The sequence below is a fragment of the Schistocerca americana genome, chromosome 1 (genome assembly GCF_021461395.2).
Source record: "Schistocerca americana isolate TAMUIC-IGC-003095 chromosome 1, iqSchAmer2.1, whole genome shotgun sequence".
Classification (NCBI taxonomy): Eukaryota; Metazoa; Arthropoda; class Insecta; order Orthoptera; family Acrididae; genus Schistocerca; species Schistocerca americana.
Genome location: NC_060119.1, coordinates 906,242,252 through 906,258,595, shown reverse-complemented (window position 1 = coordinate 906,258,595; position 16,344 = coordinate 906,242,252). Strand labels below are relative to the sequence as shown.

Below are 16,344 nucleotides of genomic sequence, written 5' to 3'. Positions count from 1 at the left end.
GACAGGTAGGTGACTGGTTGGTACTTCTGTAGGGCAATGGGGAAATGCTAGGACATATTGTGGAGCAATCTCGTCCATCTTACAGCTAGGGGCTTCATCCCACAGGTCAGCTATAATCGTCTGCATCTGACTGGTATAAACAGAAATGCTGTGATAATTTACATCTGGTGGAGCAGTAGTCTCAAAAATTAATCTTCTTTTTCTGCAGTAGCATGTGTGTCCAGAGTGTCCACACTGGAAACTTACACACGTGTTGTCCCATCCTCCAAATACTGTTGTTCTACATGACATGGTACTTGGCATAGGAGTTGGTTGTGCCCGAGTTGCTCTGGTGCTGGGTGATTGATTGGCGATTACAACACATGTCCGAGTTGGCTGAGACCATTCTTCCTGGTGCATTCGGCTGGTGACAGACATTAGTGCTACAGACTGATAGACCTCTTCTTCAACATTCTCTATTACATCCTCATATATCACGTCAACATTCAAGGCTGCTACTCTTGTGTACCCAGTCCAACGCTATGGCTGTCATAGATGGCAGTATCTCTTCTCTTGCTATCTGACACATAAGAGATGCAAGCTTACAGTGGTCTTCCACGACATAGGGACCGCAGTTTGTCACACCTATTTTGTCCGATCCTTTTGTCAAATTTCCTCGATTCCTTGCACCACTTGATGAATTCCTCTGTTGCTGTAACACCTTTCACCAGAAAAACTTGGTAGATGTCCTCTGCAATTCCCTTCATAAAAGGAGAGATTTTCTCAGCTTTTTATGTGTAGCTGTGTCATTTCCCCATAACATTCGGTCTGATCTTCAATTGTAGGTCTCGGGTAAACACTGATGGGATGCCTGATGTGCAGCTGATTTGTTGCTGTTTTGAAATCCACATTCAACTCAAATATACACATATTATGAATGGTGTACTGCTTTCCTGGCTGTGTAGGAGACAGCTTTTATGTTGCCTAATTGAAGCCATAGTGATGTAGATGTTTCAAAGTATCTGGTGTCGCCACCAAACAATGGCATGTCTAAACCACCATCAAGTTAAAATTTGAAAGTAGGGTCATCAGTGAAGTTCAACACTTAGAACTGAAAGCATATTTATTCCTCATGCTAATCTACAGGTCCAACGTACACTCAACACTGGATGGAGGGTGCTGCTCCATGGAGAGTGCTGCTATGTATACAAACATTAAATATGTTTATTTGAAGAACCTACTAGAAATGGTAAACAGTGAATTGCAATTAATTGCTGGTGGCTAGTTTTGGCCTGGTGACCCACAGCATGCCAGACAGAATGCTAACCACTACACCACAATGCTGTCACCACAGCTCAGAGCAACATACAATTACAAATACCACAAATTAAATATAAAAATAAGGGTTTCACCATGAAGTATCAGTTCCTGAAATCGACAGACATGTCAAAAGTCTGTGTCCAAACTAACAATCAAGGGATATCATACTTTTATCATGAACAAGCGAGGCCACCTTCTACAAAGAAAATAATAATGATGACCACCCATTTAGGATGGACTTCAATATTATTATGCTGATGAAGTCATGACCTTACATTGCTCCTTTTTTGACCTATTAAAACATTTCAAAATCCAACGTCTGGTAGACAGTTTCAAACAAATAGCTAATTAAAAGTGTTTTAGAGAAACATACTGGCCAGTCTAGAATTTTACTGTCATTCATCACAAGTTGAAAGTCTAAAGATTGTTGCAACATAGTGAAGCCAATATATTCTATTACTGGCATTATTATAAACTACAGTGACTTGAGGCCAATGCATTAACATAATTAAACTTTCTTCTTTTCTTGAAATTTCTGTAACGATATTGTATCCACACAAAGTAAGCACACTTAACATAAAGATAATGGCAGGAGAGAAAATTTAAAAATTACAGACATAGAATGTATATTACAGTCAACACTGATGTTCATTTTCAATAAACTTTGACTTTACCTGCATACAGACAACTTAATTGTCCCATATAATATTGCATGTTTAGTTTCATTTGTTAAGATACACCAGATTAGTAGAGGAAGAGCTGTGACTTTTTCACGGTAGCTACTAGAAGTAATTTCTACAGTCTTCTATGCACATAGATTAACATTGATTACCATCAGTTGATAGTTGGAGTTGCAGAAGTTGACGGTAGTGTCTGCTTCTGCCAATTAATGTGTAATTTGACTTGGTTAATATCCCTAAACACTGTCAATCATTATGGGATTTATGGGATACACAGTATGAATGTGTGAATGAATAAATGCAGTATTCTCTGAAATGTGACAAAATGAAAGAATTTACAGATGTCATCATTGTTACATGAATAAATGGAAAATGAAATTCCAGTGTATCACAAATGTATGTGTGTGTGTGTGTGTGTGTGTGTGTGTGTGTGTGTGTGTGTGTGCGCGCGTGCGCATTATTGTGTTGCCCCTTTATGGGTTATGATATGCTCCTTAAATCCGAGGTGTTTCTACCAGGACAAATAAAACGCTTCTAACATTTACTTTCTATTTATCAAAATTGGAATGATGCCACATACTATTCACTAGCTTACACTTAGATAATGATGTGGGGAACTGTGATTATTGCCATTTTGATAGATTCATTCAGTCTTTTCTTTGAACTACACCAGTACTCAAAATTAACAGAACTGTTCTCCCTGATAAAATCTCTCCAGACATGTTCACACACTTCCAATGCCAACATTTGAAGCCACAGCTTTAGGCCCTTCACCACCTACTATACTTGTGTATTTCCTATGAATTCCACTCCGATGGCTGTTAATTTGTTGCAATACAGAAACTGGTTGATATTAGACTTTCTGCACTTGGGAATATCACACTGCTGTAGTATCATTACATTTCTGTAAATGTCACCTTGTACCTGGGTTTTGCCTTCATTCTTGTCACAAATCCAAAAACAATACTATTGCTCGTCTATTATGTCAACAATATTTTAATCTTTCCTAACAGTTTGTCTTTGCCTCACAGTAATCCTTTTCATCAAAAAAATTATGATAATCAACCTAGGTGAAAGAAGAGTGCTTTACAAAGTGGCTTGACTTACCACAACATTCATTTTTAAATTCACTCAGTAACTAAAATAAATACTGGTCCTCCTGTACAAAAAATACTATGCTGATGCACAAAACTTATTCAGACTTCTTGCATCATATTTCTGCTCAATATCAGAAAAAGAGGAGAATCTAATACAGTTAAAAATAAATAAGAACAACAGTTTTTCATTCAGAAGGTAGTATCTTCACATCAATTACCAAGAATGTTTCACAACAATGCAAACACAGTTATATAAATGAAACAGTGTAAGACATGCTTTATACACAGACACAAAGTGTGAACAAAAAGCAACAAACACGTTTATATATGAGTGATTCCAAACAGACTTTGTGCTTACAGGTTACAGAGAGCTGTACTTAATAAACAAGACTTTGGACGATAATCTATAAAATTAACACGCTGATCCACTTAATTAATCAAATTTCAAAAGAGATGGTATTTTATGGATACACATTATATGGCTGCCTAGCTACTATCATCTGCAAGGGCAATCCTGAAAGCCAAAATGCAAGGCTAATTATATAATGGGAAATAGCCACAGGGTCATTCCATGTCAAGTAGTTCAAAACGGAAGATGTTTCCAACTCAATTATCTTTAATTTTTCTAAAAATCCGTACAGAATGTACCTAACAAACTTGAATGAACTTCTGCCAAGTTTCAGCTCTATTGTAACTGAGCATAGGTACTATAGCAAGTTTCATAAGATCCACTTTTTTATTTCACTGCCATCCTATAACTGCTATGCTGACAATATGTTTTGCATAGAATATAGATATAATGTAAGTGAAGATCAGAAAGATATGCCAATTGCACAGTCCCTCTTCCAGAATACAATTTGTTGCAAAAAACTTTCCCCATACTTTCAATGAATAGATAATCATTAAAAGGTGCAAGAAATTGAATTTTTGTCACTACTTTGTGTGCCTGTCAGTAAGTTAAGAGAATTACGAACTGTCCAACAAGTCTATTCTCTACATTATAAGCTCTAAAAGTGTGTGTGTGTGTGTGTGTGTGTGTGTGTGTGTGTGTGTGTGTGTGTTTTGGGGTTTATGGGCACTCAACATCGAGGTCATCAGCGCCCTGACACACATTAAAAGGAACGAATGTGGACAGACCTAAGAAAACTGAAGCACACACGCAAAGAAAGCAGGCAAAGAAAGAAAATGCTACATAAGAAAGTAAAACCAAAGGAAAGGGAAAACATAGCAACAAGAACGCCACTAAAATTGTCACTGCCTGGCTACTTATATAAAATATGGGCGAGCTTGTCACACAGTGAGCAAATTAAAATCCTCTCACTAAAATCTTTGTAAAAACATTTTACATGGCACAGAACTTTAAAACTTTAACCACATTCGTCCGAGTGTTGCCTAAAAGAGTTGGCAGGTCCGCTGGCAAGTCAGCCGCGGCCCGCTGGTCAGAAAATAAAACGCAATCCAATAAAACGTGGCGCACAGTGACCTGGACGCCACAAGCACCACACATTGGAGGGTCTTCTCGCCGGAGCAGGAAGCCATGCGTCATAGGGCTGTGGCCTATTCGAAGCCGAGTGAGGAGAACCTCGTCCCGTCGATGGGGCTGAAAGGAGGTACACCACACACGCGTTGTGGGCTTGACTATACGGAGCTTATTGTCAGTCACTTCCAGTCACTCATCCTCCCACCGACACATGACTCGTGACCTCAACAGCGAGGTGAGTGCGTGCAAGGGGATAGCACACTGAGATACGTGTGGATCGAGACACGCCTCCTTGGCTGCGAGATCTGCCCTTTCATTCCCAGCAATGCCGACATGCCCCGGAACCCAGCAGAAAGCTACAACCTTCCCCAGTCGCTGTAGGCGGAGGAGGGCATCCTGGATGGTCTGGACTATTTTATCTGCCGGATACAAATGGTGCAATGAGTGAAGGGCACTGAGTGAATCGGAATAGACAAGAAATTTAGGAGAGGAAGAATGTCTCATCTGCTCCAGCGCCCGCAAGATCGCAGACAATTCTGCATCAAAGACAGTAAAAGTCTGAGGCAGTCGGACCTTGAGGACACGATCCGGAAAAACAACTGAGCAACGAACGGAATCCCCTTGTTTCGACCCATCCGTAAAAACAGCTACATAGTCGTGGTGCTCGGATAAAATAGTAGAAAATGCTGCATTAAAAACGGTGGCAGGAGTGCAATCTCTCTTGTACTGCAATAAATCTAAAATCACTCCGGACCTCATCAGTAACCAGGGTGGCAGGCGGTTAAAACCCTGGATTTGGGGTTGTACAGACTCTACACCGAGCGACTCTAGCACACATTGCACACGGATCCCAAATGACAACGTAGCCCGGGGACGGTGGGAAAAAATGCGGTCCACAGGTGGACAGGCAACAAGGTGGTGAGCAGGCGAGCTGGGAGCTGCAAGAAACTTACAAGCCTGGCGCACCAGCAGGAGCTGCCGCCAGATGGTAAGTGGCGGTTCACCAGCCTCAGCACAGAGGCTGGGTATGGGACTGAAGCTCTAAAATATGTATCTTACAATAATCACATCTATTTTATAATTGCCAATGGTTTTGCCACAGTGGGAATGCCAGTTCCTGTAAGATCACTCAAGTTAAGGGCTGTCAGGATGGGTCACAGTCCAGATCTGCTGTGTGCTGTTGGCAAACAGTGTGCACTCAGCCCTTGTTAGGCCAACTGAGGAGCTACTTGATTGAGAAATAGTGACACCAGTCACAAAAACTGACAATGGATGATAGAGTGATGTGCTGACCACATGCCCCTCCATATTCGCATACGGTGACATTAAAGGCTGCCAGTCGGTACTGTTGGGCCTTTAAGGCCTGTTCAGACAGTGCAATTTTATAACTGAACACCACTGAAAAGAGTGCGTGCAAGTCCTTCAGAAACACCTAATTTCATTTCAGTATTGTTTCAATTAACAACTGGCTACCAGCCACAAAGCCTGCACTGGGCACACCCAAATTGAGTGTTAAACTGCACTTACAGAGAGGCACCATTTGAGAAATAATTTACAAAATTTTGAAAATATGACTTAATGCCTATGTTTGTTTCAATAAGTAACCAACATTTCCCCCAAATTACTAAGAAGCATCTACTCTTGTTTATGAACCTTTCCTCCATCTAAGCAAATGGAAATAAAAGCTTCTTTTGCACACAAATTTGACTGAATTCTTGATTCCAAAGAACTCAGTAATGTTTTGCCTTACGTTTCCTGGACACTTCTCACCTAGCTTGGTTTAGGATGTGATAGTTTCATTTTTTCCATCTTTGAATTTCTTGCTGCTTTCGTCATTCTTTGTCAAGTACGAGGTGCATTCAAGTTCTAAGGCCTCCGATTTTTTTTCTAATTAACTATTCACCCGAAATCGATGAAACTGGCGTTACTTCTCGACGTAATCGCCCTGCAGACGTACACATTTTTCACAACGCTGATGCCATGATTCCATGGCAGCGGCGAAGGCTTCTTTAGGAGTCTGTTTTGACCACTGGAAAATCGCTGAGGCAATAGCAGCACTGCTGGTGAATGTGCGGCCACGGAGAGTGTCTTTCATTGTTGGAAAAAGCCAAAAGTCACTAGGAGCCAGGTCAGGTGGGTAGGGAGCACAAGGAATCATTTCAAAGTTGTTATCACGAAGAAACTGTTGCGTAACGTTAGCTTGATGTGCGGGTGCGTTGTCTTGGTGAAACAGCGCACGCGCAGCCCTTCCCGGACGTTTTTGTTGCAGTGCAGGAAGGAATTTGTACTTCAAAACATATTCATAGGATGCACCTGTTACCGTAGTGCCCTTTGGAACGCAATGGGTAAGGATTACGCCCTCGCTGTCCCAGAACATGGGCACCATCATTTTTTCAGCACTGGCGGTTACCCGAAATTTTTTAGGTGGCGGTGAATCTGTGTGCTTCCATTGAGCTGACTGGCGCTTTGTTTCTGGATTGAAAACTGGCATCCACGTCTCATCCATTGTCACAACCGATGAAAAGAAAGTCCCATTCATGCTGTCGCGTGTCAACATTGCTTGGCAACATGCCACACGGGCAGCCATGTGGTCGTCCGTCAGCATTCGTGGTACCCACCTGGATGACACTTTTCGCATTTTCAGGTCGTCATTCAGGATTGTGTGCACAGAACCCACAGAAATGCCAACTCCGGAGGCGTTCTGTTCAACAGTCATTCAGCGATCCCCCAAAACAATTATCTCCATTTTCTCGATCATGTCGTCAGACCGGCTTGTGCGAGCCCGAGGTTGTTTCGGTTTGTTGTCACACGATGTTCTGCCTTCATTAAACTGTCGCACCCACAAACGCACTTTCGACACATCCATAACTCCATCACCACATGTCTCCTTCAACTGTCGATGAATTTCAATTGGTTTCACACCACGCAAATTCAGAAAACGAATGATTGCACGCTGTTCACGTAAGGAAAACATCGCCATTTTAAGTATTTAAAACAGTTCTCATTCTCGCCGCTGGTGGTAAAATTCCATCTGCCGTACGGTGCTGCCATCTCTGGGACTTATTGACAATGAACGTGGCCTCATTTTAAAACAATATGCATGTTTCTATCTCTTTCCAGTCCAGAGAAAAAAAATCGGAGGCCTTAGAACTTGAATGCACCTCGTACAAAATTCTTCCACAGTCTTATATTAGTGGACTAACTCTGAGGAATTAAGGCGTATGTGAATATTTCCTGGGTGACTGGATGTATTTTACTTTTGTTTTATTTATTTTATCAGCTGTTTATAAACTAAATAATTAAGCCATTACTTTTGCATGCACCAGGTTGGTCCAATACACTAGGGCAAAGTCTACCAAATTGTTGCAATTTTCTTAATAATTGCATTTTCAACCTGATGCATCTTTTGCTTCACACAGCCTTTTTTTATTTCTGTGATAATATTACAGCAGCTGATGCACTTGTATTTAGATCTCCATAAATACTAGTCTTATCAGTTTCATTTGATCAAGATGGCATAAACATCTTTCTTTGTGGAAAAGTCAAGTCCCTCCAACCAAAGTCATTTTTGTATACCGGGAATAGGCACACATTTTTACCTGGTTTTATATTATATTTTATCAAAATTTTAGCAAATCAGCCATTAAGGAATTTTAAGACATTTTCACATTTTATGATTTTTTCCAAACAGATTACAACATCATTCATGTTTGTGAGAACAGCACTTTCTGCTCCAAGTATATCTAAGCATCCACACCATTTGTCAGTTTACCAACTGATTACCTTCTAAACAAAATTCTTTAATAGCTCTTTGGGACCTTTACAGAATTTGTACATAGTAAATGACATATAGAATTGCTAACAATTTCAATATTGCACGGATTTAATTGACAGGTTTTAATCTCCGTTTCACAAATTCACTACTTCTGTAACAATTAGTTTCAAGCCACTAAAAAAGCAGAGCAACTGTCTTGGAATTCGGAACTCCTTGTTTAGTAGAATTCAATCCAGCAACACAACTGTGAGGCAATGCTGGTTAAAGCACATTTTGAGAAAGAATTAGGCAATGCTAATTTTATTCACCACTGAACTACACAACTGTATTTAAATGCAATGAAAAACTCAACATTTACGGCAAATTTTTACACCTTAACCACAATGAAAACGTTTGTTAACAATAGCCTTTGATGTACTTTAATCAGTACTGTTAACAATTATAAAAATCGCAGGTGTCAGTTTTGAGATATATGGTGCTAAAAATAAACAAAATTTTATATCTTCAGATGCTGACAAGTTTTAGTAAAATTCGTTTTCACTAATTTTCTAACATCCTGACAACACACTGACAAATGCTCAAAATTTTTCAAAAAAAATTGTAAAGAGTCAAGCTGAAGCCCATAGATCACTTAACTTGAAATGGTTCTGAACACAGAGTAATGTTTCCAATAAAGGACATAAGAAAACTGGCAACATGTCACTAACAGGCATCGCACAAGTCTTTCCAGATAAGAAAGAGCACGGGTGAGCAAGCCATTACACAACACAATCAGCACGCGAGAACAATTTCTTTGCTAAAAGCGGAATGCTAGAGTACCAGCATCCAGATATGAATGTAAGGATATTTAATTTCTGCTGAAGATCCAATAAATAATTTGACAGTACACCTGCCTCAGAACCAGTGAAACTGAGTTTTAGTTTTTCCATTTTAAATCTTTTATTATTCATTGAATTTTATTTTAAAACATAGAGGTTACATGGGAATACATTCTCCTCTTGAGTGACTAACCACAGAATAAGGAATTGACAGAGTACAATATGAAATAATTATCGCTGCTTGATCATGTACAGATGTACCAGCGGAGATTGCTCTACTGTCCTTCAAAACTTTTGATTATTGGTTATTATCAAAGGTTACAAACTTCACAGCACCCAGACCCGGCAGTAGCTGGAGCAGGATCCGGATATAGATTGATAGACGAACTTCACTGACCAAAAAACAATGTACCTTGTGTCTTCTCCATGAATGTACAGAACTATTCATCTCCTATCCATCTCTGGTGAGACAATGATAGCAATATCTGATATATCTGTTGTGCCAATTGTATCGCTGGTAGGGAAAATCTTCAAAACCCCCGTCTCAATCCCCCCCCCCCCCCCCAATACACACACTAATTTGTGTTTCAAAATCTGCAACAGGAAGAAAAACTGTATTCACGTGACCAGAAATCCTGTTCTTCCTGCAATTGCACTTCACTAATTCCCACTACTGCTCACTTCACAATATTGATTTCCCTCTTCACATTTTCTACCCTACCTATTTCATTATGGGATCTACTACTTCATGCTCTGGCCTGTAGAATGTCAGATTTGTTTTTTTCTGATGACAACATCCTTCTGTGCAGTATCCACCAGGAGATCAGAATAGGAGACTATTTTATCTCACTAATATTTTACCATAAAGGATATCATCATCTTCATTATCAAACTATGCAGTATATACTCCATGACCTTTGGAAATAAAACATTTGTAGTTTCCCCTTGCTTTCAAGTGTTCACAGAACCATCACCAACTACAAGGCCATACTTGGTAATATTACAAGCCCACATCATCTAGACCACAGATATTCAACCTTGTCCCTACCACCCACTGGTGGACATTCCAGGTTTCATGGTAGGTGGTAGCAGTTTTTAAAATATTTGCAACAGGTTTTTGTAAAATTTTGACAAAGTATTTGTTAAGTGTTTATTATCATATGCTTTATATCTAAAAACAAAGGTGATGTGACTTACCTAACGAAAGCGCTGGCAGGTCGATAGACACACAAACAAACACAAACACACACACAAAATTCAAGCTTTCGCAACAAACTGTTGCCTCATCAGGAAAGAGGGAAGGAGAGGGAAAGACGAAAGGATGTGGGTTTTAAGGGAGAGGGTAAGGAGTCATTCCAATCCCGGGAGCGGAAAGACTTACCTTAGGGGGAAAAAAGGACGGGTATACACTCGCACACACACACATATCCATCCACACATATACAGACACAAGCAGACATCTCACAAGCAGACATATTTAAATGTCTTTAAATGTCTTTAAATATGTCTGCTTGTGAGAGGTCTGCTTGTGTCTGTATATGTGTGTGTGTGTGCACGCGAGTATATACCCGTCCTTTTTTCCCCCTAAGGTAAGTCTTTCCGCTTCCGGGATTGGAATGACTCCTTACCCTCTCCCTTAAAACCCACATCCTTTCGTCTTTCCCTCTCCTTCCCTCTTTCCTGACAAAGCAACCATTGGTTGCGAAAGCTAGAATTTTGGGTGTGTGTTTGTGTGTCTATCGACCTGCCAGCGGTTTCGTTCGGTAAGTCACACCACCTTTGTTTTTAGATATATTTTTCCCACGTGGAATGTTTCCCTCTATTATATTGTTATCATATGCTTTAATTGCTGTAAATTTGCTTTATAAATTGAAGCAAGTAAAGCTAATTTGCTGCTTACAGATCGCCATTACTATGAAAGCAGTGGGTGTTAGATAATTTTATTACTAAAAGAGATGCAAAAGTGGGTGGTGGGAAAAAAGGTTGACTGTCCCAGATCTAGACTATTGCCACAGCACATGCTGAAAATGATGCTTCCCCTTTTCAGGAATGATGAGTCTGAAGTGGCAGGAACGGGATTTCTGATTAGGTTAGTACAGGGTTATCAACACAAAACTGAACAAGTGTAACCCAGATGTAGGTCTAATACTGAATAAAAAAACACGAATGTGCGTTAATGATTATGAACAGTACAGTGGATGCATTATAGGTAGCCAAGATAGACACAAAACCAACACCCACTACAGTAGTTCTAGTGCATGTACTTACTGAATCAGAAGATGACACAGGGACAGAAAGAATGTATGATGAGATAAAATAAATTATTCAGTTCCTTACGGGAGACAAAAATTTAGTTATGCTGAGTGACTGGAATTCAATGGTAGAAAAAAGATGAGGAGGACAAATTTGAGAACGTGGGGAATATTTAGAATTCGCCAGTGCTAAGCAAGTAAGGGAAAGCTGAAAAAAGGAAGTAATATATTGCAAAGCTGGGCAAAGGAAACAGCATTATGGAAAGTGAAGAGGAAGTAGGCAGGAGACATGATACTGTGAGAGGAATTTCACACAGCACTGAAATACATAAATCAATACAAGAACACCTGGAGTAGACAATATTACTTTGAAATTATTAACATCCTTGGGAGAACCAATCATGACAAAACCATGCAAGACATGTAAGGCAGATTATATAATAATTTGAAGCCATTCTGACTGAGAAAGATAACAAAATTAATTTTCTAGACATGACAATAACTAACAGACCAAACCCTAAATATCAATGTACACAGAAAACCAACATACACAGACACAGTCATTAATAAATCTTCCACACATCCCAACTCACATAAACAAGTTGCATTCAGATCCTTCTTCAACAGAGAACAGAAATTCCTACTTAATGTTGTCGACTATGAGACAGAAATGCAAATACATTGCACATAATAATGGCTATCATGAACATGAAATACACACACTATTACAACTCACATCTAAAAATAACAACAAACAATGGTACACAGCTTCCTCACACAACATCCAAAAACCCAAGTATATAATGTTAACATATTTAGGTGTCATATCAGACAAAATAGCCAAGCTGTTAAAAAAAAAAAAAAAATCAGGCTCACCTTTGCCAACAACAACTTAAAAAAGAAACTGATACATGACATCTCATATCGCACAGAGAAACTGAAAGAACACATTGACTGTTTCAGACTTGGCAAACCGAATAAAGCAGCTATATTGAAACATATCAATGAAACAGGACACAATGTTACAAGAAACAATGATCTCAAAGTACTAAATAATTTAGAAAACAGCTGGAAAATGGACATCTTGGAAGAAATGGAAATATTCATCCATGGCCACATGGGGGATAACAAGATCCTGAATGAAATGACAGACTTCAAAAATTCAAATTTCTTTTCCAATTTCACTACAGTACTCTTAGACTAAAATATACATAACATCACAGTCGTTTCACTCTAGCCCCAATAATAGCTTAAAAATATGTAAAATAAATAGTTTATATCATCATTTGTATAATAATATTGTAACAGGTGCTCAATTTGTAATGTATTTCCTCAACCTACACCTGTAATACAATAACAAGATGTGCAGAAGACATGTAACATCTGACACCACGTAGATCAACAGATTGATAAACAAATCGAAACCAGCTGATGTACACTGCACTACAGATTTGTTTTTGTGATCGTGTTTTCCAAGTTACTGGTACGTTTGTGAAAATTTGTGAACAATGATCAAGAAAGCTATGAGAGCCACAGAAATGGAAACACCTCAGCTCATTACGAGACTACCACGCCATAAGAACAAAGTGAGTGAGTGTTAAAAAACATTTTCATGCAAACATCAGTCCAGCTTACAAAGTGACATTGCCTCTTACTAGGTTTTCTTTTCTTCCACAGGATAACCACAACATTTATGAAAAGACTGTGTAACATCTGTAGGATCTTATTATGAAATTGTTTTTGTAATGCCATTTAGCCTGATGATGAGGTATTCCCTTGAAACATGTCGCACAATATATAAGTAATACATAAGTTAATAAATTTTGTGACTGGTAGTGGTAATTAAAAGAACCTTTACAGATTATATACCCTCAAACATAAAGGATAAGGTAATATTCCAACTTCCAAAGAGGGCTGGTATGACTATTACTGAACCAGCAGTTTAGAGGCCATGGTTGCAAAATACTGACACAATCTATTTACAGAAAGATGTATACAACAAGAGGATCCATCTCATGAAATAGCAGCTTGGGTTCCAGAGAAATGTATGAAAATGCGAGAAAGTACTGATCCTACGACTTATCTTAGAAAATAAAACTGAAAAAAAGGGAGAATAGGTAGGTGTAGAACAACTTTTGTCAATACTGACTAAAATACACGCTTTGTATTTTGAAGGTAGCAAATAAAGTGCATAGACTGCAACTTTTACAGAAACCATACTGTAGTAAATAAATGTGAATGGACATGAAAGGGAAGCAAAAGTTGATATGGGAGTGAAGCTGGTTTATAGCCTATCTATCCCAGATGTTATTCAATCTGTACAATGGGTGATCAGAACAGGAAATCATGGAGAATTTTCGAAAGTTCAGAGGAAATAAATTAAAACTTCATGGTTTGCATGATAGGTTGTAAGTTGGATAACTTCTGAAAAGTTACTGAAACAAACTGCAGAAAAATGAAATTTATGACACAACTTGATTAAAGGAAACAACTGGTTCATAGGATGAGGCATCAGCAAATCACCAATTTGGTAATTGAAGGAAGAGAGGGTGACAGTTTAACACTTACAGAAAGACCATGGCATAGCTACAATATGTAGGAACAAACTAATGAAGGTTGTAATAGTTATGCAGAAATGAAGATCCCATGATGGACTAATGTGGAGAGTTGAAGATGGTACCACCACTAAAGTTATTTCTCCCTGCTTTAATGAATCCCAATCTTAAGAGAAAGCCATTTTTAAGCAATAAAAATTTAAACATTTTGCAAATTGGAACCCAGTATTTACGTAATTTCTAACATTTCCAAGTGATTTTGTGATTCCCTTATATTCTACAAAGGTTGTATTTTTTATCATGTGATGCAATAAATGGCAATTGATTCGACTGGTCGAAACATACCTAGATCAGTTAATAACTCTACTTCCCTTGGAGTGACACTCATACATGTGTTGAAATAACTGGAAATAGATTTCCATGCGACTTAGATCATGTGATATGATTTCACAATCACAGAGTTTAAAAAGTGCAAAAAGTTTAATTGTTTACTGAAGTGTTGACGTTACCAATTTTACTTTGGTGGAGATACGGCCCGGAAATGTAGAAATTGCAGCAAAAGCTGACGATCATCTGTGATGTAATTGACAATTTTAATGTAAATCTTTTCGTTTATGGCGAAGATATACGATTTAACACTGTATACATGTCCAGCATATTCAAAAATGAGGAAGCATTCTTAAATGCTAAAGCTAACAATTCTGTGAAATGTAAGATCAATATAAATAAATATCACTTCTTCCAAATACCAGATACCTGGAAAAATTTTGCTGCCTGAAGAAGTGGGCCAAGGTTATCTTCAGTGACACTTGTCTCTCCACAATACATAAATTCTATGAGGGACTTCAGAACAGAAAACTGCATATCCTTCAGTACAATCAATGGATGCATACCCAGCTGTCGCTGTAATATTGTCTGAAAAATAAAAGTGTACTACAGTCTTACTGTTCTAAACATATCAACATGAACACAATATCTCTATGAGAAGCATACACAACTGCTTTAACAATTATTTAATCAGATGAGGATACAGTGATTCCATTTGGCATGATACAGTAATTATTACTCTAACTATATTAACTGGTCAGGAGAACAGAGATGACAATGTGCAAGAACAAATTATTTAATTTTCTAAGTATGAAAGGCAACATTACATTTAAATGCTCACTTCAAATCTGAAAGAAGGACACAAGTGCGCATGTTTACACATTACTTCCTTACACTTATAAAATTAAGGTATTTTCCTTTTTTCCACAATATTTTTCACCATCCTTTAGTTCTTAGAAACATTTAAAAATTTTATATCAATAGTCTCCTTTTTACTAACACCAGAAATAAAGAAAAGAGCTCTGGTGGTGCAACGGCTTGTCAACTGTATTAAGCACTACATTGTAGACAATGCTCAATTTCATTTATTTTTCTTAATTTATATTAAGTGAAACTTAACACACTTTACAGTCTGATATTTCAGATTGTTTATAATGAGCTTGTGCCAATAGTCTTTTTGAACACTAATTTCACTACAGGAGCCTTTCAAATTTAAATCACATTTTTTACGCACATCTACTGGTGACAGGTGTTAAAGTGCAAAAGTACAACCACTCGTAAATTAACTTTCCTCACAGCTGACACACTGCCGGCACACTAGCTGCTGCATATATTGTGACAGTATTACAAAAACAGCAGCAAAAGTTGCTAAGGTGATATTTATACATGCCCAGCTAGCCATCACAACACAAAGCAAACAGGCCTCTGTGTCTGTGCAGTAGCTGACCACCACTGCAACAGTTCTCACTGCAACAGTTCTCAGCTGAAGTCTGGCACAGCACTTTACGATGCCACCAACCTGGTACTGCTGCTTTGACTGTGCCCTTGCACTTCTCATATCCAATGCACCATTATCACCACACTGTGTGTGTCGACTGGCATTTGGTGACTAACTGCACTCGCAGGATGTGGGCACCTGAGAGCCTACCCATCTCCGGTAATGTATTGAATATCTCTTAACAAATGAGTCTGATATAGCTGCTGCACCTCGCTAACTGAATGAAGACTTCTGTGACTACTGATGAACCAGAAGTGCATGAGTGGGGGCAGTCATACCACATTCAGCCACAGAAGGACTTCCCACTGCTTCAGTAGCAGTCATATAAACCCAGCTGCTATTGAGGTAAAATTACAAAACCAATACACTATTTTCATAAACACAGCATGTTCCCAAGTATATGAATGCAGATCGTCCAAGCACAATTCCACAATTTTTAGAAAAATAGAAACAAGTTCCAAAATATTCTATCATAAGTAGAGTGAACATTTTTGTTTAGAATTATCTATTATGAATGTGACTCACTCTTGGCATAGGAAACAACTTATGTTTGCCTCAATCTG

At 38.6% G+C, this 16,344-nt stretch overlaps 1 protein-coding gene across 1 annotated transcript in view; it reads right to left on the bottom strand.

Annotated features, from left to right (window-relative positions):
- Positions 1 to 16,344, bottom strand: part of LOC124615174 — a 126,103-nt gene that overhangs the window by 87,619 nt on the left and 22,140 nt on the right. The window contains exon 2 of the mRNA XM_047143006.1: positions 14,713 to 14,871. Coding sequence (XP_046998962.1) covers positions 14,713 to 14,871 — 159 coding nt within the window. The remainder of the gene's footprint in view (positions 1 to 14,712; positions 14,872 to 16,344) is intronic.